At 59.3% G+C, this 21,796-nt stretch overlaps 3 protein-coding genes across 5 annotated transcripts in view; 1 reads left to right on the plus strand and 2 right to left on the minus strand.

Annotated features, from left to right (window-relative positions):
• The window catches only part of GABBR1 (gamma-aminobutyric acid type B receptor subunit 1), a 48,172-nt gene extending 42,246 nt beyond the window's left edge, over positions 1-5,926 (plus strand). The window contains exons 19-24 of one of the 3 annotated variants that reach the window (XM_030544061.1): positions 90-197; positions 890-983; positions 1,316-1,443; positions 3,242-3,370; positions 4,309-4,452; positions 4,713-5,926. In XM_030544061.1, the coding sequence (XP_030399921.1) occupies positions 90-197; positions 890-983; positions 1,316-1,443; positions 3,242-3,370; positions 4,309-4,452; positions 4,713-4,964 (855 nt within the window). In that variant the 3' untranslated portion in view covers positions 4,965-5,926. The remainder of the gene's footprint in view (positions 1-89; positions 198-889; positions 984-1,315; positions 1,444-3,241; positions 3,371-4,308; positions 4,453-4,712) is intronic. The other 2 variants (XR_003998002.1, XM_030544063.1) reach the window with 2 other exon arrangements.
• Positions 5,927-8,111: 2,185 nt separating this feature from the next.
• Positions 8,112-10,514, minus strand: RNF225 (ring finger protein 225). The gene is made up of 2 exons (XM_030544144.1): positions 10,257-10,514; positions 8,112-9,269 (listed from the first exon to the last, which is right to left on the minus strand). The coding sequence occupies exon 2, from the start codon at positions 9,177-9,179 to the stop codon at positions 8,289-8,291; it is 891 nt and encodes a 296-aa protein (XP_030400004.1). The 5' UTR covers positions 9,180-9,269; positions 10,257-10,514; the 3' UTR covers positions 8,112-8,288.
• A 2,852-nt stretch (positions 10,515-13,366) lies between these two features.
• Positions 13,367-16,295, minus strand: RPS5 (ribosomal protein S5). The gene is made up of 6 exons (XM_030544147.1): positions 16,187-16,295; positions 15,319-15,424; positions 14,732-14,941; positions 14,451-14,579; positions 14,184-14,282; positions 13,367-13,475 (listed from the first exon to the last, which is right to left on the minus strand). Exons 2-6 carry the CDS (start codon positions 15,421-15,423, stop codon positions 13,407-13,409), a joined length of 612 nt encoding a protein of 203 aa, XP_030400007.1. The 5' UTR covers position 15,424; positions 16,187-16,295; the 3' UTR covers positions 13,367-13,406.
• Positions 16,296-21,796: the final 5,501 nt, after the last annotated feature.

Here is a 21,796-nt window from a genome sequence, read left to right on the forward strand (position 1 = left end):
TGTGGGTGGGGGGGCTAGGGGTCGCCGGGAGGCACTGTGGGAGTGTGCTGGGGTGCTGGACTGCGACGCTAACTCTGCATGGTTGGCAGACCCTGGAGCCCTGGAAGCTGTACGCCACCGTGGGGCTGCTGGTGGGACTGGACGTGGTCGTGCTGGCTGTCTGGCAAATCATTGACCCACTGCATCGCACCATCGAGGTACAGCCCTGACATGGCGCTGCTGCAGGAAAGCTTGCGGCCCCAGGGGCCCCGTGTCGGGGGCGTGCATCAGGGAAGCTCCCGGCCTCAGGGTCCCCATGTCTGGGGCGTGCGGTGGGAAGCTCACAGCCCCAGGGTCCCCATGTCTGGGGCGCGCGGTGGGAAGCTCACAGCCCCAGGGTCCCCATGTCTGGGGCGCGCGGTGGGAAGCTCACAGCCCCAGGGTCCCCATGTCTGGGGCGTGCGGTGGGGAAGTTCATGGTCCCAGGATCCTCATGTTGGGGGTGCGTGGTGGGGAAGTTCATGGTCCCAGGATCCTCATGTTGGGGGCGCGTGGTGGGGAAGTTCATGGTCCCAGGATCCTCATGTTGGGGGCGCGTGGTGGGGCAGTTTATGGTCCCAGGATCCTCATGTTGGGGGCGCGTGGTGGGGAAGTTCATGGTCCCAGGATCCTCATGTTGGGGGCACGTGGTGGGGAAGTTTGTGGCCCCAGGGTCCCCATGTTTGGGGCACGTGTTGGGGAAGCTCACGGCCCCGGGGTCCCCATGTTGGGGGGACACAGTGGGGAAGTTTGTGGCCCCAGGGTCTCCGCGTTGGAGGTGCACAGCAGGGAAGCTCGCAGCCCCAGGGGCCCTGGCTGGGGGCTCTGACCTGCCCCCCGGCATTCACCCCTCTGCCCTCCGTCGCTGCAGGAATTCACCAAAGAGGAACCGAAAACCGACATTGACGTCTCGATCCTGCCCCAGCTGGAGCACTGCAGCTCCACCAAGATGAACACCTGGCTGGGTAAGCTGGGGCACTGGGCACGGGGATGGGTGGTATCTGAGGGGAGGGTTGCTGACTCAGTGTGGGAGGGGGCCCAGTTTCATGTGGGGGATGGGCAGTGTTTGGAGGAAAGGGGCCCTGGCTCAGCTGGGAGGGCAGTGTCTGCGCGGAGTGATCCTGGGATAGTCGAGCGACAGCTGCCTGCCCCCTGGGGTGGGGGCCGCTCTTGTCCTGTCCCCTCCCACCCACCTCCCTCCCTCTGCAGGCCTCCCTCATCCCCCCCCAGTCTCTCGTGTCCCCATCTCATCTCCAGCCCCCTGACAGGTCTGACCCATCCCCCCTGCCCCACACAGGGATATTCTATGGGTTCAAGGGGCTGCTGCTGCTGCTGGGCATCTTCCTGGCCTACGAGACCAAGAGCGTCTCCACTGAAAAAATAAATGACCACCGAGCTGTGGGCATGGCCATCTACAACGTGGCGGTGAGTGAGTGTGCCCCGCTGTGACCCACTGCCCCTCAAACCTCAGCATCACGGCAGTGAGTGTACCCCACTGTGACCCACTGCCCCTCAAACCTCAGCATCACGGCAGTGAGTGTGCCCAGCTGTGACCCACTGCCCCTCAAACCTCAGCATCACGGCAGTGAGTGTACCCAGCTGTGACCCACTGCCCCTCAAACCTCAGCATCACGGCAGTGAGTGTGCCCAGCTGTGACCCACTGCCCCTCAAACCTCAGCATCACGGCAGTGAATGTGCCCAGCTGTGACCCACTGCCCCTCAAACCTCAGCATCACGGCAGTGAGTGTGCCCCGCTGTGACCCACTGCCCCTCAAACCTCAGCATCACGGCAGTGAGTGTGCCCCGCTGTGACCCACTGCCCCTCCAAACCTCCTCATTGCCCCCCCAACCTCCCCACCACGGCAGTGAGTGAGCGTGCCCTGCTGTGACCCACTGCCCCTCCAAACCTCCTCATTGCCCCCCCAACCTCCCACCACGGCAGTGAGTGAGCGTGCCCTGCTGTGACCCACTGCCCCCCAAACCTCCCCATTGTCACGGAGTCACCGGCCGATGATCTGGAACTACTCCGGATGAAGCCAGCCAGGACTCTGGGGAAGCATCCTCTCTCTGAGCATACTGTCTCCAGGGCAAGAAGCTTACACAGCTTCCACCTTCCTGGGTCTGACCTCAGAGTAATCAGCATCCCCTTCCTTACTGTGCACTTCCCGCAGCGAGTCTGCCCAGGCAGGGCTCCTGGGGAAGCCAGAGGGCCCTGCACCCCAACTCCGCAGTCAGACATGACTCTCAGCCAGCAGGTAAATCAGAAGGTTTATTAGTCGACAGGAACACAGCATAGAACAGAGCTTGCTATCACAGAAATCAGTGACTTTCAGCCAAGTCCAGCTTTGGGAGTCGTGGGCCAGAAGCCCTGGACTCCCCCTCTTCCAGTCCCCCCAAGCAGACTCTCAGCTTCCAGCGCCTGACCTCCGACCGACCCCCCCCAGCTCCTGCACCTAAGACACTTGGTTGCATCCCCATCCAGGGTCTCAGGTTACAAAGGGCACCAGTCATAGCACATGTGCAAGCAGTTGGAGCAGCTTCAGCTGCCCCAGAGGTCTCAGCCAAAGTCACACACCCCTATTCCCACCACTGAGGTATTCATGCAGCACCCAGGGAAACTGAGGCACACACAGTATTCATGCAAAACAGTAAAACTGACAGGCTCAACAGTAAGACTCTCATACAACATAACAAGGGAAAGTCCCCACTTCGTCACACCCTCTGCTCCCCCAGCCTCCTCCTGCCCCTCCAAATCGCCCCATCACAATGGTGTGTGAGCATGCCCTGCTGTGACCCACTGCCCCCGCAAACCTCCCCACCACAGCAGTGAGTGAGTATGCCCTGCTGTGGGCCACTGTCCCCCCAAACCTCCCCACCATGGTGGTGAGTGAGTGCGCTCCACTGTGACCCACTGCACGCCAGCCCCCTAGTGCACCCCCAAACCTCCCCACTATGCTGTGGCAATGGACTTTTACAACATGGCAGTGAGTGTGCTCCACTGCACCCCGATGCTTGACTGTACCCCACTGTGACCCCCAAGCATCCCTCTGAGCTATGACAGTGCATGCGCATTCAGTACCTCCATGTTGTGCCACAGCCGTGTGAGGTGTGTGTGGGGGGAGTAGCCACATGGAGCGGGTTTGAGGTGTCGGGGCAGGTCTCTCCGTTTCCCCCTCCCCACACAGTGACCCTGCCCGCCCACTGGCTCCGGCTGTGCCACAGGTGCTGTGTCTGATCACCGCCCCCGTCACCATGATCCTGAACAGCCAGCAGGACGCAGCCTTTGCCTTCACCTCACTGGCCATCGTCTTCTCCTCCTACATCACCCTGGTGGTGCTCTTCGTGCCCAAGGTATGACTCCACCCCATCCCACCCCTGCCCACCTGCAGGGACAGGGGTCAGGATCTCCGCACTGGGAAAGTGCTGGGCTGTTCTCTCCCTGTCTGACTGTTGGTGCAGGGATAGCACAGGAGGCTCAGAATCTTTGGTCTGGAGTTAGCATTGTGATGTTGTCTCTGACAGCCAGAGGAAGGAGTTGGGGGTCTGTGCTGTGGGTGTAGCATTGGGGTGTTTTCTTTGACTGACTCAGTTGAGGGGGTAGCTGTAGGTCTGGGGTCTCTCTGTCAGGTGCACTACTGGCTTGTTGTTTCTTGTCTGATAGCAGAGTGGGATAGAGTAGTTGGGTTTTCAGGGGATTTTTTCTGGGTATAGCATTGAGGTGATTGTCTCTGACAGTCAGTGGGGCAGCTGGGGGTTGGTTCTGTGGATGAACTGTTGTTTCTGACAATCAGGGGGCAGGTATAGTGTTGGGGTATTGTGTCTGAGTGTCAGTCAGGGAATATAGTTGGGAGTCAGCACTCTGGGTGTAGTATTATTACTGTCAGTTAGGAGGTAGTTGGGAGTCAATGCTCCAGGTGTAGTCTTGACTTCCAACATTTGGCAGGGGGTATTTGAGAATGAGTGGTCCGGGTATAGTCTTGTCTCCAACAGTCGGCGGGGGGGGGACGGGAGTAAGTTGGCAGTCAGGGCTCTGAGAGACAGTCAGCAGAGGGGAGTTGGGAGTCACTGCTCCAGGTGTAGTCTTGTCTCTGACAGTCGGCAGGGGGAGAAGGGATTGGAGTCAGTGCTCCGGGTGTAGTCTTGTCTCTGACAGTCGGCAGGAGGAGGAGGGATTGGAGTCAGTGCTCTGGGTGTAGTCTTGTCTCTGACAGTCGGCAGGGGTGGTGGTTGGGAGTCAGTGGTCCCGGTGTACTGTTGTCCCTGATAGTCACTGGGGGCGCTTGTTGCAGATGCGGCGTCTGATCACCAGGGGCGAGTGGCAGTCAGAGCAGCAGGATACCATGAAAACGGGCTCATCCACCAACAACAATGAGGAGGAGAAATCCCGGCTGCTGGAGAAGGAGAACAGGGAGCTGGAGAAGATCATTGCAGAGGTGAGGGTTGATCCTCTGTCCCGCGTTGGGGTGGTAGCACGGGGGGCAGCAGGAACCTGATGGGGTGCTCCCATACTGTGATTATGCGGTGCAGGGTATAAAGTGGGGGTGAGACACCAGAACCCTACACTGATGATGTCCTCTGCTCCACCTTCCTCAGAAGCTGGGGACTTAGGGGGGTGGGAGGGAAGGGGGCTCATCACCCACTCGGAGGTAGGGGAGGCATTACACTCATTCACCCTTCCCCCTCTTTCTGGCAGAAGGAGGAGCGCGTCTCTGAGCTCCGCCAGCAGCTCCAGGACCGGCAGCAGCTGCGCTCCCGGCGCCGCCCCTCCAACCCCTCCTCGCGGGATGGCTGTGCCACCGACAACCACTTCACCAATGCGGCTGGGCCCGTGCCCACCCTCTACCAACCCAGCCTGCCTCTGGTGCGCTGCCTTGTCTCTGAGCAGACCGACAAGCTGGGCCGCAGCAACTGTGATGGCAGCCGCGTCCACCTGCTCTACAAATGACTTCTGAGGTGGCAGGGCCTGAGAAGGGGGCGGGACCCAGGAAGGGGTGGAGCTAAATAATGTCTCTTTCCCCCTCCCTCTCCCCTCCCATCACATCTCTTAGCTTGTAAAATCTCTCTGTATCAGTCCATCTTCCCTTCCCCCATACAAGATCTGGGTGCCAAGTGATGTCCAGGTGCAGAGTAAAATGTGCACCTCGCCTGATGTATCCTGAGTGGCTCTAGCTGGGGCAGTGTCAGGTGGGAGGGGGCAGCTGCTTATAACCAAGGCGATGTGGGGAGGGCAGGGTGAATCGAGAAGGGAAAGTTACCCCTTGAGCACACCAGCAAGGTGTGCAGTCTCACTGTAGCACAGAGTCAGACCTGCTGGCCCCCAACGTACAGTCATGCACAGCCGGATCTAGTTACTGGGACATACAGTCAAGGTGTAGTGCACAACCGGATTTAGTTATTCATATGTACAGTATTATTGTAGCCTAGAACCAGGTTTGGTTATATGTAAGTACAATCAGACTGTAACTCACAGCCAGATCTGGTGATTTGTATGTACGATCAAACTGTAGTGCACAGGTGAGTCTGATTACTGTAATGTACTGTCAGACTGTAGTGTAAAACCAGGTCTGATTTACCTGTAAGTACAGTCAAACTGTAGTGCACATGTGGGTCTGGTACAGTTGGATTGGAGTGCCAAACCAGACCTGGTTACATGTATGTTTAAACTAGTGAACAGCTGGCTCTGGTTCCATGTGAGTGCAGTTTGACTGTAGCACACAACCAGATCTGGTTACTTGTATGTACAATCAGACTGTAGCACACAACTGGGTCTGGTTACTTGTCTGTACTATCAAAATGTAATGCACAGACGAGTCTGGTTACTGTAATGTACTGTCAGACTGTAGTGTACAACCAGATCTGGTTTCTCAGTTGCACTTTAGTGAACAACTGGATCTGGTTAATATTGTGTGCAGTTGTGTTGTTTATGTGCAAAATTCATCTGCTTCCTTTTGCGTACATTGACCCTGGAGGTCACAGCCGCACCTGGAGGCTCTGTAGTCAGATCACGGTGTAACACCAGCTCTAGCAACTCCCAGATACAGTAGGAGCATCGTGCATAGAATACAGTCAGCTTGTATAGCACAATCAGCAGTGGATGTTGTCATCCGCAGGCATCCCAGCTGTAAGGGATGACCAGCTCTGGTTACCCGTAAGAATGGCCATGCAGACCTGGATACCTTGTGCACAGAGTCAGGTCAAGTTAGGTTACTCTGTCTACCCTAACTGACTGGAAGGGGGGATACAGCTGCCTGAGGCAGGGTCACTCTCTCCCAGAGATAGACAGGGCTTTCGCGAGGGGATGGGATTGACATTGGTATCTGAGCCCTGCTCTGAGTAGGTGGCTCTAGATGGAGAGCTCTGCCGGTGGCCAGCCCGCAATCTGACTGTAGCGTACAGCCATTTCCCCAGCCACAGCTACTCCTGAGGGCCTCTTCCTGCCCGGATAGACACGGCCTCAGCCCTGTGCTTCTGCTAGGGCTGTGGGGGACGGGGAGCGCTCCAGCTGGCCCCCCCGGACCCTGGTGGTCCCCATGGCTCTCCCGATAGCTCCCATCTGAGCTGGGCTCAGAGCCGTTGGAGTCGGGGCCGGGAGATGTTTCCTAACTAGATCCTATCAGTGTTCAGACTGTCCCCATCTGAGTCTCAGGAACAGGCATCATGAGAAGGGCAAGAGAGCAGACCCACATGGAGAGCGAATATGCCAGGGAGCACTGGTGGTTGTTAGATGTGGCATTGGGCGGCTGCTCTGTGGGGGCAGCACAATATGAGAACACAAAGCATACACAGCACAACACACGCCATAGCACGCATGGGTCACAAATTTAGGACATGCAGCAGGACAGAGCTCAACGGGTCAGACTCAGTGAGCATAGTGGTTCATTCTGGCCTTAAAATCTATGCGAGCGCACGAGCCCCCTAGAGCCAGCCTCCACCCAGCCCCAGAGACAGGAACCCCCAGTCCCAGAGACATTCCCCCACCCCGCCAGGCTCCCTGGAGACAGACGACCCCCAACAACAGTGACTCTCCCAGAAACCCCCAGCCCATGAGACAGGCCCCCACCCCCACCCCAGCCTGAGGGACAGTGAGCCCCATAAAGATAACTCCCACTCAGCCCTGGGCCTGGGTATAGGGGCTGGCTGAGTAACTGAGAACAGCAGGGAAAGAACCCAGGAGTCCTGGCTCCCAGCCCCCGCTGCTCTAACCCACTGGGACCCCTGTGTGCATGAGGGGACATTTCCACTCCCCACACACCCCAACACAGCCCTCTAGGGCTCCCAGCTGCCAGGAATCTGCCTAACCTAGGACTTCCCAGCCGTGCCTGCAGAGCTCTGCCTGTGAGGGAGTAGAGCTCCAGGGTGCACTCAGTGAATGCAGGACTCCTGGGTCCTGTTTGTAGCTCTGGGAGGCCATGGGGTCTAGTGGTTAGAGCAGGGGCTTGGGACCAGGACTCCTGGGTTCTACTCTGGCTCTGGGAGGGCTGTGGGGGCTGGTGGGTAGAGTAGGGGGCTAGGAGCCAGGACGCCTGGCTGGGTGCAGGCTGGCACTCCAGTGGCTAGGCTTGCCCCTCCTCTTCTAGCTGAGGTCAGGAGGCCAGTTGCTGGGAACTGGACAGATGAGGGTGGAGTTGTGGGTGGGCCCCAGGAACCAGCCCTATGCAGGAAACCTCCCAGTGCTGGGCCCCTGGGGCTAAGGGGAGAAAGTGCTGTTAACCCTCCCTACACTGGGCGCATAGGAGGTGGGTGGGGGATTGAGCACAAACTGTTCCCAGCAGCGCGCGCGCGCGCACACACACACACGCTCTAACCACTAGGCACCAGTCCCCTCCCAGAGCCAGGCTAGAACCCAGGAGTCCTGCCTCCCAGCCCCCACCTCCCCTCGTGTAAGGTCAAGTGAGCCCTTTGTGGCTTTCCTCTGTTGCTGCCACAGACCCTCCAGAGCCTTCACATATGAAAAATAAAATCATTTAATGAAGGGGGGGAGGGGAGAAACGTGGGGAGCTGGTGTTGGGAGTGGGGGGGGTCCCTCATTGATTCCCTTTAGCAGCAAAACGGGGCCTTTAACCCCCTCGATGGACCCCATCTAGGGTACAGTCTCCTCAGGGCCCACAGCCTCTGTCCCCCCAAGCCACAGCCCCAAAACCTGGGGGGAGGCAGCTGAAAGAAGCAGTGGGGGTGTCCCTCCTTTCTGCTTGTGGCCCAGCCTCCACCTCCTGGCTGGGGGTTCAGGGCTCACAGGGGGACTGGGCCACATGTCAGTTCTTTGCTGGGTTCAGCGCTGGGGGCCCAGGCCTCTTCGTCTCTTCCTCCTGATACCAGGCAGTGCAGATGCCTTCTCTCCAGCCAGCCCCATAGCCCCATCTTGGGGGGGCTGTGCCAGCAGCCATCTGTCACTGGGCGGCGCCGGCGCAGCAGTGCCATTGGGCCAGGGCACCTGCCAGGTGGTGTTGCCCAGCCCCCCGCCTGGCCCCAGCCCGTAGGTCGTTGGCAGCATGAAGAAGATGTAGACGCCGGAGATCACCAGCCCCACGGTGACAGTTACAGCCACAGCCACAGCCACAGCAAAGGGCCAGCTGGAGCAGCCCAGCCCCTGCAGGCCCCCACCCACACCCCGCTGTGCTGGCCGCCCCACGTCCACGCTCAGACTGACAGTGCTGAGGGCAGGGCCCTGCTTGGGTAGCGCCAGCCCCCGGCCCTTTCGGGGTCCCCAGCCCGGCACGTACAGCAGCCCCCGACGCCGGCTGAAGCGCACAGAGCTGCTGGGGGCAACAGGCTCCAGGGGCAGCTGGTCCAGCAGGTCCAGGCAGGTGGGCAGGCCAGGCAGGCCCTTGCGGGTGGGCAAGGAGGTCAGCTCCCGGCACATGGGGCAGCTGATGGCGTTGACCTGCTCTGAGGAGACGTTGATGCGTGCCAGGCACTCGAGGCAGAAGGTGTGCCCGCAGACCAGCAACTTGGGCACCTTGAACAACCGATCATAGGGCGAGAAGCAGATCACACAGTCCATGGATGCCTTGTCTTCATCCTCCTCCATAGTGCCCCAGGATGCCCGGTCTGCCAGCTCAGCGCCCCAGGCCTCCCCCTCCGCCAGCTCAGCACCCCAGGGCCCCTGCTTCACCAGCTCAGTGCCCTGGGGCCCCCCCAGCCCCACTTCTGGTGTGGCCATGCCAAGGTGAAGGCGGAGGTGCAGTGAGCAGGGTCCCTCAGGCTAAAGTGCCAGCCGGCAGGCACATCCCGGCCTGGCCCGTTGACGTCTCTGGGGAGGGAAGGGAGAAAGGACAATATTTACCCGGTAGAGATAACGCGCCCCATGGCTGGCAAAGCTGGGCGCCACCCCGTGCACGCCCAATTCCTCGGGGAGGCTATCGGCCGCTCCCCAGCTAATCTGGAGTCACCCCGATACGGTGCCACCTGGGGCTAGGGCATCGGCATGGAGCTGCCAGACACTCCCAGCCAGCGGGAGGTGGGAGGGGAAGGAAAAGGGAGGCATTGAGGGAACACACCCCCCAAAGCACATCACGGTCAGCCCCCCAGCCTTGCCAGTGCCCTCACTCCTGACAGCCCCCATTCGCCCAGGGCTGGGCTCCCCCGAACAGCTTTGCTGGTGCCCCTTGACCACCCCCCACCGCCGGTGCCCCTCACTCCCAACCCACAGCCCCATGCGAGCCCAGGCCTGGGCTCCCCGCCAGCTTTGCTGGTGCCCTTCAATCCTGCCCCCTCTGCTATTCCAGCCCTGGGCTCCCCGAAACAGCTTTGCTAGTAGCCGTCAAGCCCACTCTTTCATCCTGCCCCTGGGATCCCCCCAGCCCTGCCAGTGCTCCTCACTCCCAACCCACAGGCCCTGCTAGCCCAGCTGTGCGCTCCCCTCAGATCTGCCGGTATCCCTCTCCCCCCCCCTCCGCTATACTACCCCTTTGCTTCTCCCCCCACCATCCTACCCCTGGGATCCCCCCAGCCCTGCCAGTGCCCCTCATTCTCAACCCACAGCCCCTGCTAGCCCAGCTGTGGGCTCCCCTCAGATCTGCCAGTACCCCTCTCCCCCCCCTCCGCTATACTACCCCTTTGCTTCTCCCCCCACCATCCTACCCCTGGAATCCCCCCAGCTCTATTGGTGCCTCTCAATCCTGCCCCTGCTGCTATTCCAGCCCTGGGCGCCGCCATAGAGCTTTCGGTACCCCCTAGTCCTGAGCCCCAGGCCCTGGAAGCCCAGCCCTGGGCTCAGGTCATGTAGAGTCAGGCTCACCTGGTCCAGGCCTGGTAACAGCTGGGATGTTGCTGCAGCAGGTGCACTGGGGTTGCCAGGTTGCTCCTCCTGGCTCCTGGTGCTGCTGGCCCTGGCATCTCCCGGGCTCTGGAAACTGCCCCCCGCAGGGAGCATTTCCCTTAGCAGTGCCCGCCCTGCCGCCCCAGCCCGCCCAGTTCTTGTGGGGCTGGGTGCGGCCAGGGCGACAAGCCGGTGCCACCACATTCCCTTCCTGTGGCTACTGGCCAGGAATGCGACCAGTAGCTGGCTCTGCCAGGGTTAACCCTTCACCGCCCCCTGCACCCAGCCAGAGTGCCCCCTGCTGAGCCCCCCCCAACCACTCCCTGCAGCACGGCACCCCTTGCTGAGCCCCCCACCCTGCTTTCTGCAACAGAGAGCCCACTGCTGAGCCCCCCACCCTGCTCTCAGCAACAGAGCGCCCGCTGCTCAGCCCCCCAACCGCTCCTTGCAGCATGGAGCCCCCTGCTGAGCCCCCGACCACTCCCTGCAGCACAGCACCCCCTGCTGAGCCCCCCACCCTGCTCTCTGCAACAGAGTGCCCCCTGCTTAGCCCCCCAACCGCTCCCTGCAGCGCAGCGCCCCCTGCTGAACCCCCGACCACTCCCTGCAGCACAGCACCCCCTGCTGAGCCCCTAACCCTGCTCTCTGCAACAGTGCCCCCTGCTGAGCCCCCCAACCGCTCCCTGCAGCACAGCACCCCCTGCTGAGCTCCCCACCCTCTCTGCAACAGAACACCCGCTGCTGAGCCCCCCAACCGCTCCCTGCAGCACAGCGCCCCCTGCTGAGCCCCCCAACCGCTCCCTGCAGCACAGCACCCCCTGCTGAGCTCCCCACCCTCTCTGCAACAGAGCACCCGCTGCTGAGCCCCCCAACCGTGCCCTGCAGCACAGCGCCCCCTGCTGAGCCCCTGACCACTCCCTGCAGCACAGCACCCCCTGCTGAGCCCCCAACCCTGCTCTCTGCAACAGTGCCCCCTGCTGAGCCCCCCAATCGCTCCCTGCAGCACAGCACCTCCTGCTGAGCCCCCCACCCTGCTCTCTGCAACAGAGCACTCCCTGCTGAGCCCCCCACCCTCTCTGCAACAGAGCACTCCCTGCTGAGCCCCCCACCCTGCTCTCTGCAAGAGCACCCGCTGCTGAGCCCCCCAACCGTGCCCTGCAGCACAGCGCCCCCTGATGAGCCCCCAACCGCTCCCTGCAACAGAGCACCCCCTGCTAAGCCCTCAACCCTGCTCTCTGCAACAGAGAGCCCCCTGCTGAGCCCCCACCCTGCTCTCTGCAACAGCACCCGCTGCTGAGCCCAACAGCTCCCTGCAGCACAGCACCCCCTGCTGAGCCCCCCACCCTGCTCTCTGCAACAGTGCCCCCTGCTGAGCCCGCCAACCGCTCCCTGCAGCACAGTGCCCCTGCTGAGTCCCCCACCCTGCTCTCTGCAAGAGCACCACTGCTGAGCCCCCCACCCTTCTCTGCAACACAGCGCCCCCTGCTGAGCCCAACTGCTCCCTGCAGCACAGCACAGCACCCCCTGCTGAGCCCAACTGCTCCCTGCAGCACAGCACCCCCTGCTGAGCCCCCAACCACTCCCTGCAACACAGCACCCCCTGCTGAGCCCCCCCTCATTGCCCCCTGCAGCCCAGCAACCCTTCCTGAGCCCCTGTGCTGCTCCCTGCCCCACTCCATGGAGACCAGTACCCCATGCTGAACCCCTGCCCTGCTTCCTGCAGTGCCTCCTAACAAGTCCTGCCCCCACACAACAGCAGCCCCATGTGGCACATTGGCAGCTTAGGACCAGCCCTATGAAGTGAATCTAACCCCTGGAGTGCTCCAGTCCCTCTAAGGTGACTATACTCTACGCTGTGGGCAGCACAGCAGAGAAAGCCATGGGCCCCACATGTGAGCTGAAAAGGCAGCTGCTACCCCCTCTCCGAAGCTAGCTCCTTCTGTACGGGTCTGCGCATGGCCCTACGGGTCTGGGCAGAGCAGAAGAGAGGTGTGCATAGAGCAGGCCCTCTCCCAGCCATGCCACAGGGCCTGCCAGGGGCCCTGACCCAAGCTGTGAAGGCTGGACAAAGAGCAAGTGCTGAGCAGGAGGGTCTGGATGCCCTGCGGCTGGAGAGGTTGGCCAGGAGCTGGTGGTGCGGGCAGACACCTCAGCCCCAGCTGGTCTAGCAGGCAGGCATCCAGAGGTCAGATCTGCCCACACTATGTAACGAGTCTAGGGAGCCCTGGCTCTTCTCCAACAGGCCTAGAGCCTGCACTGAGGCCAAGGCCCAGCCCAGCAAACCTGCTCTGGAGCAACAGGCTCCTTGTCCCAGCCTCTGGGCCAGCCCGACTGGCTTGACCAGCCTTGCCTGGAGGGACTGGTTCCATCACACAAAATACACCCTCGCCTATGGCCAATTAGCCATTCCCCTCCAGCCCAATCACCCCGGGCCTCCTCCCTGCTCTGTGACATGCCCTACATGGCACCCCCCAGTCCCTGGGAACAGAGATCAGCATCCAGCCCCAACTACAGGCTGGGTGGAGGAGTCCTGCTGGACCCCTGGGAGCTAGGCCTGCCCCCATTGCAGAGGGGAGTGACTCTCCATTTCAAGAGGGGGCCCCCACTCTTCATGCTCCCCCAGCTTTTCTTGAGCAGAGTGACGAACAGAGCAGGGCCCTATAGCCAGCTCCCAGCTCATCTATGCCTTGTGCGTCCCCAGGGGCAGCTATCAGAGGACACAGGGGGCAGACCAGGCCTGCAAGCAGTTGCTCCCCAGAGATGGGCAGTAGAGCCTGCTCCATCTCACTGATCTCTGCAGTGCCACCCAGGCACACACAGCTGGAGCCAGCTGCAGCTCTCCACTAACCCCAAGCCCACTCAGGGGAGACCTACTGCCACCCACACCTCTCCATGCAACCCACACCTCTCCATGCAAGAGATGCCCTTGCTGGAGATGGGGGGAGGGCGGGGGGGGGGGGATGGGCAAGTGGCAACACAGCAGGGCACAGAAGAGGGTGGGAGGTGGTCATGGAAGGGCAGCATCAAGCAGGGCTCACTCCCTCCTCCCGCAGGCAGGGCCCAGCAGCTCAGAGAGGACACACAGGGGGGTGAGTGGAATCAGAGTTTATTGGGGTGGTTCCTGAAGCTTTAACGGTTCGACTTGGCCACACGCTCCAGCTCGTCCTTCTTCTTGATGGCATAGGAGTTGGAGGAGCCCTGGGAGGGGGAGAGATGGTGAGATTTCCCCCCATGGTGGAGGCCCCCGCAGCTTAAGAGCCAGCTCAGCACCCCCTAGGGCACAGGGGGCACCCTCCAATGGGGACAGCACTGCACCAGAGGGAATGACTGTAAGGCAGGGCTCTGCCAGCAGGGCTCAGTCAAAGGCTCATGCCAATTGCCAGGGGCAGGCCAGGAAAGGGGACCCTTGGAGGCCCTTGGGCAGCAGCAGTCCTGCAGCCCTTCACTGCTACGGACACAGACTCAAAGCCAGGGAGCAGCCGGAGAATCTCCCCTCCATTGGGTGTAGTTATCCACACAGCCCCCAGGGGGCACAGTCACACCCCAGCAGTGACCCAGGCTGGCAATGCACCAGAGGGGAAGCAGCTATGTGGCATAGAAGACCTTTGACATCAGTCAGTCAACATGAGTGGCTGCATTGGTGGGACCATCCCCGTGCACAGCCAGCCCCTAAGCAATGAAGGGCAGAGCAGGCTGCAGGAAAGGGGCTGAGCTGTGAGCTGTGGGAGCCACATGCCAGGCCTCGGACTCCAGACAGCACAAAGCTAGGCAAGGTGCTGTCTGGGAGCCCAGCACTTGCCTGCCCACTCAGAGCAGAGGACAAGGGCATCTCCCAGCGCGATGGGCCAGGCGCAGGCAGGTGCGCAGAGGAGGGGAAGGGAGAGGAGCCCTGCCCCCATCTCTCACCTTGGCAGCATTGATGAGTTCGTCAGCCAGGCACTCGGCGATGGTCTTGATGTTGCGGAAGGCGGCCTCACGGGCTCCAGTGCACAGCAGCCAGATGGCCTGGGGGGCAGAGAGGGGTTACCAGGTGCCTAGAGCCAGTGGCCAGCAGTGCCCAGCCCATACGCACTGTGGAGTAGGCACTAGGCACAGCTGTATGGGGAGGGGGAAGTCATGTCCAGGGATGGAGGGGCATGCTGTGCACACATGTATGGCCAGGGAGGGGTGTACCTGGTTGACGCGGCGCAGTGGGGACACATCCACGGCCTGTCTCCGGACAGTGCCGGCACGGCCAATGCGGGTCGAGTCCTCCCTGGGCCCACTGTTGATGATGGCGTTGACCAGGACCTGCAGGGGGTTCTGCAGAGAGTTGCATGGACAAGTCAGAGATCCCACATAACCCAACCCCCCAACCCCAGCTGAGATCACATGCACAGAGCCCAGACCCCAAACCCTCCCTCCCACACACCCGTCTGGCCAGAACAGCCAGCACCCCCGCCCCAGCAGCCCACCTCCCCAGTAAGCAGGTGGATGATCTCGAAGGCGTGCTTCACGATGCGCACGGTCATGAGCTTCTTGCCGTTGTTGCGGCCATGCATCATCATGGAGTTGGTGAGACGCTCCACGATGGGGCACTGAGCCTTGCGGAAGCGCTTGGCTGCATAGCGCCCGGCGCTGTGGGGCAGGTACTTGGCATACTTCTCCTTCACCGCAATGTAGTCCTGGGCCAGGAAGAGAGACTAGTTCAGCAGGGGGCCAAGGATGGGGAGACACCCCCCCCACACACACACCCTGCTGACAGGGGCAGCCAGTCTGAGAGCAAGGGGGTGGCAGACCCAGGCATCCTATCCTGCCCACTACAACAGTGCACAGAGGGCATGAGCTGTGAGGAGAGGTGAAGGATCTAGGTATTTCCCCTCCCCCACCCCCCCATATGCCTCCTCCCTGACAAGGTGCGAGTGTAAGCTGGGGACCCAGGCATCCTGATTCACTCCCTGCAGGCCCATCCGCTGCATACAGAGAGCATGAAGGGTTTGCGTGGGGGGGAGGGGGAGAAGAGCCCCAAGCATCCTGGCCTGCCCACTCAGGCTCCCCAGACCTGCAGGGAGATGTCATTGATCTGGACATCATCCGTGCTCCATTTCCCAAAAAGCTTGATGTCAGGAGTCTCGGCCACAGCAGGCGCCGTCTCCCACTCGGTCATTCTGGAGAGAGGAGAAGGGAGAGTCAGGCAATGCAGCACTCCCATGTCCCACACTCAACTCCCCCACATATGGGGTACCCCAATTCCATGCCCATCCCTACAGGACAGAACCCCCAAACCACAGTCCCCTGGCAGAGCAACCCCTGCACCTCACCAGCAGCCCTCCTCAATGTCCCCACCAAGGAGAGCACCCCACGGGGGTGTGCAATCCCTGATGGGCCCCATGGAACAGTCCCCCCTGGGGTGGGGGAGCTGCCTAAAATGACACCTCTGGAGCAGTCTCCAGGGTAGCTGCTGCGGGGAGCGCACAGCCTGGGGAGGGGGCACCAGCCACCCAGGGGGCCGGCGCAGGATATTTCCAGTGAGACCTACGGGCTCCCCTCCACCATGGGGCACGTCAGTTCCGCCCCCGCCCCCCGGCACTGGGCAGGGCGACGGGTCCGGCGGTGGCCGCTCGGCTCACTGCGCCCGTGGGTGGAGATGGGGGGGGGTGTCTCCACGGCAGGAACAGGACCCGCCTCGAGTGGGGATCAGGCCACAAGGGGGGGGCTGCACCTGGAAACATCCCCAGGGGCTCCAGACGCCGGGCCCCTCGCGCCCCGGGGTTCCACCCCGCCCCCCTGGCGCCGCCCCGGGGGTTCCACCCCCACCCCCGGTCGCTCAACGCGCCGCCCCAGGGTTCCAGAACCTCCCCTCGTCGCCCCACACGCGGGACCCCGGCCCCGCGCACGTTCCGTTCGATCCCATCCCCCCCGGCACTCACATGGCGCTAGCTCCGCCAGCGCCCAGCGCAAGAAAGAGAACTCTACACGGGGTTTCCCAGGCTCTTATGATCTAGAGGGCCAAGAAGAGCTTCCGGTGGCGAACTGCGCATGCGCTAATCTGCGTTCAGGGGTGACACACAAGCGCGAGAAGGGGTTCCGAAGCCTCCCTTCCGCCCAGGGCTTTGCCCGCTAATCTGTTGTGCGCGTGCGTAAGCACGCCCCCATTTCTACGTCCGGAGATGGTGTTCTCGCATGCGCACTGCTGGAAGCGTCGTCCTGCACGGTCCCCTCTCTGACAGATGCGCGCGCCGCTCACCCCGTCGTTTCAAAAATGGACGCTCGGGCGAGCGCATGCGCAGCATGTATCATGTCCCGCCACCACTTCTCTCGCGCGTGCGCACTGAGGAAGCAGGAAGCCCAGAGGCCGCGGAGTCCGATTTGCAAGGCGGAGCTGCTGCCGCGCTTGTGCATTGGCCCCTGCGAAGCGAACAACGCCATGTCTAGTGAGGGCACAGTTGCCGTATGTACCCTCTCCTTGGCTGTTAGTGAGAAAGCAGCTCCAGGGCTCGCTCCTGAGCTCAGGCTTATGCATCCCCCGGAGACTGAGGCTGGGAGCCCATCGGGGACTGGGGACCCCCTCACACCGAGACTAGGTGCTGTGGGTCCTTCGGGGGACAGGGGCTGGGGTCCTGCCCAGACACAGCATATAAAGCTCCATGTGCTGCGGTGGGTGGAGAGAAAGGCTTTGCAAGGGAGCAGGGGTGTGAACACAGCCTGGGCTGGTACGCAGGTGTAAGACGCCTGGGTGATCTAGGGCAGAGTCAGTCTCGGGCCATCACTACCTCAGCTGCAGCATGGGGGTAAACACTCCTATCGCTTTCCAGCTGCAGATCTCAGAACACTTTACATGGGAGGGGCAAGATTGTTATCCTGCTTTTACATATGGGGGAAAGTGATGCACAAAGGGGATGAGACTTGCCCATGGTCACCTAGCATGCCAGAGGTAGGGATAGAACCCAGGTATCCTGAGGTGTGGTGGCTCATCAGCCCAGGCCCAGGAGGTGCAGCCTAACCAAGAATTCCCCAAAGCCACTAAATACATTTTGTACACATACAGATTTAAGGACAGTAACTCTTGTCTATATTACTCCTGGGGGAATTCTGCCCCCCACTGAGAGGGGGCAGAATTCATATTGTCTGCAGATTTATTTGCTCCCCCACAGAAAAATGGGGAAGCAAAGAAATATGCAGGGACACATTCCCCACAGTCAGAGCAGCAGACAGAAGCATAAATCACCATGGCGGGGTTGGGGGCTGGGCATGTGAGCATACATGGCAGGACTCTGTCCCTCTCGCTCACCTGGCCTGGATGGGTAGGGCTTCGGGTTGTTTGGAGGTAGGCATGAGGGAGGTTCTGTCCTATGAGGCAGTTAATTGTTCCCATTCTTAGTCAATTCCCCCAGGTGCATAAAACACATGTAAAAGTTTTAAGGCTCCTTTACATTGCCAGAGTGGTGGAAAGGAGCCTTATTATAAATAACAGTGAGGGAATCTTCAGCTAGGAAGATCTAGGTTCTGTCTCACTTTTTTCCTGTGCCAGAGTGGCAAAATGGGGTTAATTACAGGTCAGGATCTATTTTACTTATCCATTAAAAAAAAAAAAGACTTTGAGGGCAAATAAAACGTTTATCAAGCAGTCAGTAACATTTCAGGACAATCAGAACCAAGGACTTCCCAAAGTAGCCAGCCAGAATTATAAACTGGAATGCAGGGTATTGGTTCCCTAGTATTTGTAATTTAACTTTCATGTTTAGGAAATGCTGAATAGTTATTGTGACTTTTTTTGTGTTGTAGTTTAAATAAATTAACAAGATAATTGAAACTGGCATGATTATATTGCATTATTTTGACAAACAAAATATGCAGAATTTTTAATTTTTGGCGCAGAATTCGTCCAGAAGTAGTATATGCAATAAGATAACACAAGGCCAAAAGACGTGCTTGTGATTTAATTGAAATCTATCCCAACTCCCTCTTGCCAGTAGTGAAACGCATACCCCACCAACGGAGCTGGGGATGAGGGGTTTGGGCTGTGGCAGGGGCTCAGGGCTGGGCCAGAGGGTTGGGGTGTGGGTGTGAGGGCTGCGTGGTGGGGCCAGGAATGAGGAGTTCAGGGTGTGGGAGGGGGCTCTGGGCTGGGGGTACAGGCTCTGGGGGTACAGGCTCTGGGGTGGGACCATGGATGAGAGGTTTGGGAAGGGGCTTCAGGTTTGGGGGGGCTCAGGGCTGGGGAAGGGGATTGGGGTGCAGGGTTGCAGCATGAGCTTACCTTGGGCAGCTTCTGGTCAATGGTGCAGCAGAGGTGCTAAGGCAGGCTTCCTGCCTGTCCTGGCACCGTGGACTGCAGTGCGCCCCGGAAGCAGCCAGCAGCAGGTCCAGCTCCTAGGTGGAGGTATGAAAGCAGCTCCATGTAGCTGTCGCCTGCAGGCACTGCCTGCCCCCCCCCCCCGCCTCCCCAGATGTGGAGTGGAGCCAGTGCTCAGGGCAGGGGCAGTGCACGGAGCCTTGTGGCCCCCCTGCCTAGGAGCCAGACCTGCTTCTGGCCACTTCTGGGACGCAGCACGGTGTCAGAACAGGAAGAGACTAGCCTGCCTTAGCCAGGCAGTACCGCTGATGGGACTTTTAATGGTCTGGTCGGCAGTACTGACCAGAGCCACTGCAACCCAGTGCCTTACATTCCACAACCCAGCACTGGGTTGCAACCCACAGTTTGACAACCACTGCCCTGGAAGGTGATTGGTGCATCACCTCACACAAAAGTCATGAGCCGCCAGTGGTCTCTACTCCCATGCCAGAGCTGTATCCACTGGGCTGCACTGCCTTCCAAACACAGGGAAAGGAACGCTCTCTGGTCCTGATGTCATTTGGACACCAGTGTAGCTATATCAGCAAACCCTCCTGGAGGAGATACAGCTTAGACTGGCAGAGAGGGCTCCTGCCGGTACAGTTGCCCAGGCAAAATAATCTCTACAAGGAGAATGACGGGCATAGCGGGTGCTGAACTAGGGGTATGTCTACACTATGAAATTAGGCTGATTTAATACAAGTCGATTTTTAGAAATCGATTTTATACAGTTGATTGCGTATGTCCCCACTAAGCGCATTAAGTTGGCAGAGTGCGTCTTCACTACTGTGGCTAGCACTGACTTACAGAGCAGTGCACTGTGGGTAGCTATCCCATAGTTCCCGCAGTCTCCGCCATCCATTGGAATTATGGGTTAAGCTCCCAATGCCTGATTGGGCAAAAATATTGTCGTGGGTGGTTTTGGGTATGTCGTCAGTTGCCCTTCCCTCTGTGAAAGCAATGGCAAACAATCGTTTTGTGTCTTTTTTCTTGGGTTACCCATGCAGACGCCATACTACGGCAAGCATGGTGCCTGCTCAGCTCACCGTCACCGCTGCTGTTGTGAGCAAGTCTACTGTCGGGGCTGCTGTGATCCAAGTAGCCAATGCATTATTTCTTTATTAATTAAAAAAATGAGATAACGGATAATGATAACGGTGGGGTGGGGGAGGAGGGAAGGACAAGGCCACATTGCTTATTGTAGCCACACTAAAAATCAAACTGTTTGAATGACCCCCTTCTGTTGTTTGGGCCATCCTCCGGAGTGGAGTGGCTGGGTGCCCGGAGCTTCCTTTCCCGCCCCCTTCCCCATGTGGCATCTGGGTGAGGAGGCTCTGGAACATGGGGAGGAAGGTAGGCAGTTATACAGTGGTTGCAGCGGGGTTCTGTGCTCTTGTTGGCTTTCCTGCAGCTCCAACAGAAGCTTCATCATATACGTTTGCTCCCCCAACAGACATTTCATCATGTTGGTGTCACCAGGTATAAATTTAGAAAGTAGTAGATCACAAGTGTCAATGAAGCCCTCCTGTTGTAGGCCTTAGTGAACCATTGTTCCTCCATGTTCAACACTTTGTGTAACCTAGTGTAACCTAATGTACTAATAGTTGCAAAAATGTAATGTTAGCAGTTAGTTTTTGGTTGTAACAGCCAGTTCTCTGCTGTAATACATTGAAGCTAGGCTAAAGCAAGTTTCAAGGCCACTTTTAGATACAGCATACATGTCTCTGCAGTAGAAAGGGGGAGAGGGAGGGGGGAAACAAAGAAATGTGTGAGAAGAGCATGCTGCAGCTGGGCAGAAGAGGGAGGGGAAACGGGGGATTGTTAGTCAGTGAGAAAAGTTCTCATGGATATAAAGGAACAGACTGCTTGTTTTAGACATGCTTGATCTGAGTAATTCTCCCTGCACCGCTTTGAGATCTCAAATAAATTTGGTTTGCTTCTCCACTCTGGTGTGTTTATTGGCGCGGCACACCAGGCAACGGACCCCCTCCCCCCCGCTGTTGCTTGGCTTCAGGCAGTTATCTGCCGGCAACAGTCATGTCCATTTGCTCCCCCATTAGCCTCAGCATCGCTTCCTGCCTCCACTCTTCGCACTCAGGGCTTGTCTACATCAGAAAGTTGCAGCGCTGGTGAGGGAGTTACAGCGCTGCAACTTTGAAGGTGTACACATCTGCAGGGCATCACCAGCGCTGCAACTCCCTGTTTGCAGCGCTGGCCGTACTCCCGTTTTGTCTCGGGTGTAGAGGATCCAGCTCTGGTGATCCAGCACTGGTAATCCAATGTAGACACTTACCAGCGCTTTTCTTGACCTCCATGGAAGGAGGAAGCCTCTGGTAATCAAGCTGGTCTCCTTCCCCGGCTTGCTCTCGCGTTCCCGGAACCCCGAGCAAGCAGGTCTCCTTCCCTGCGGTTTGCAGGGTGGTTCGGGGAACGCGAGAGCAAACCGCGGCGAAGCTGGTCTCCTTTCCCGGTTTGCTCTCTCGTTCCCGGAACCCCGAGCAAGCAGGTCTTCTTCCCTGCGGTTTGCAGGGTGGTTCGGGGAACGCGAGAGCAAACCGCGGCGAAGCTGGTCTCCTTTCCCGGTTTGCTCTCGCGTTCCCGGAACCCCGAGCAAGCAGGTCTCCTTCCCTGCGGTTTGCAGGGTGGTTCGGGGAACGCGAGAGCAAACCGCGGCGAAGCTGGTCTCCTTTCCCGGTTTGCTCTCGCGTTCCCGGAACCCCCCTTGAAGCCGCCCAACAGCGCTGCAGTGTGGCCACATCTAACACCACTTGCAGCGCTGGTTGCTGTAAGTGTGGCCACTCTGCAGCGCTGGCCCTATACAGCTGTACCAATACAGCTGTAACAACCAGCGCTGCAAAATTTTAGATGTAGATATGGCCTTACTTATTTCTTTCCTGGCCTCTGGAACTGAATGCCTCCATGCATTAAGCTGTGCCCTATCAGTGCGGGAGGGCTGCAGGAGCTTGGCAAACATGTCATCGCAAGTGCATTTTTTTGCCTTCTAATCTGTGATAACCTGAGGGACGGAGATGATAGGGGGAGCATAAAAACATTCTATGCTCTGTGATTCTGGGGGGACTGCATGCTCACCTCTACTGCTGAGTGCTGCTGACTTCGCCACGCTGACCAAACAGGAAATGAAACTTAAAAGTTCCCGGGGCTTTTCCTGCGTACCTGGCTAGTGCATCGGAGTTCAAAGTGCTGT

The sequence above is a fragment of the Gopherus evgoodei genome, unplaced genomic scaffold (assembly GCF_007399415.2).
Source record: "Gopherus evgoodei ecotype Sinaloan lineage unplaced genomic scaffold, rGopEvg1_v1.p scaffold_33_arrow_ctg1, whole genome shotgun sequence".
Lineage (NCBI taxonomy): Eukaryota > Metazoa > Chordata > Testudines > Testudinidae > Gopherus > Gopherus evgoodei.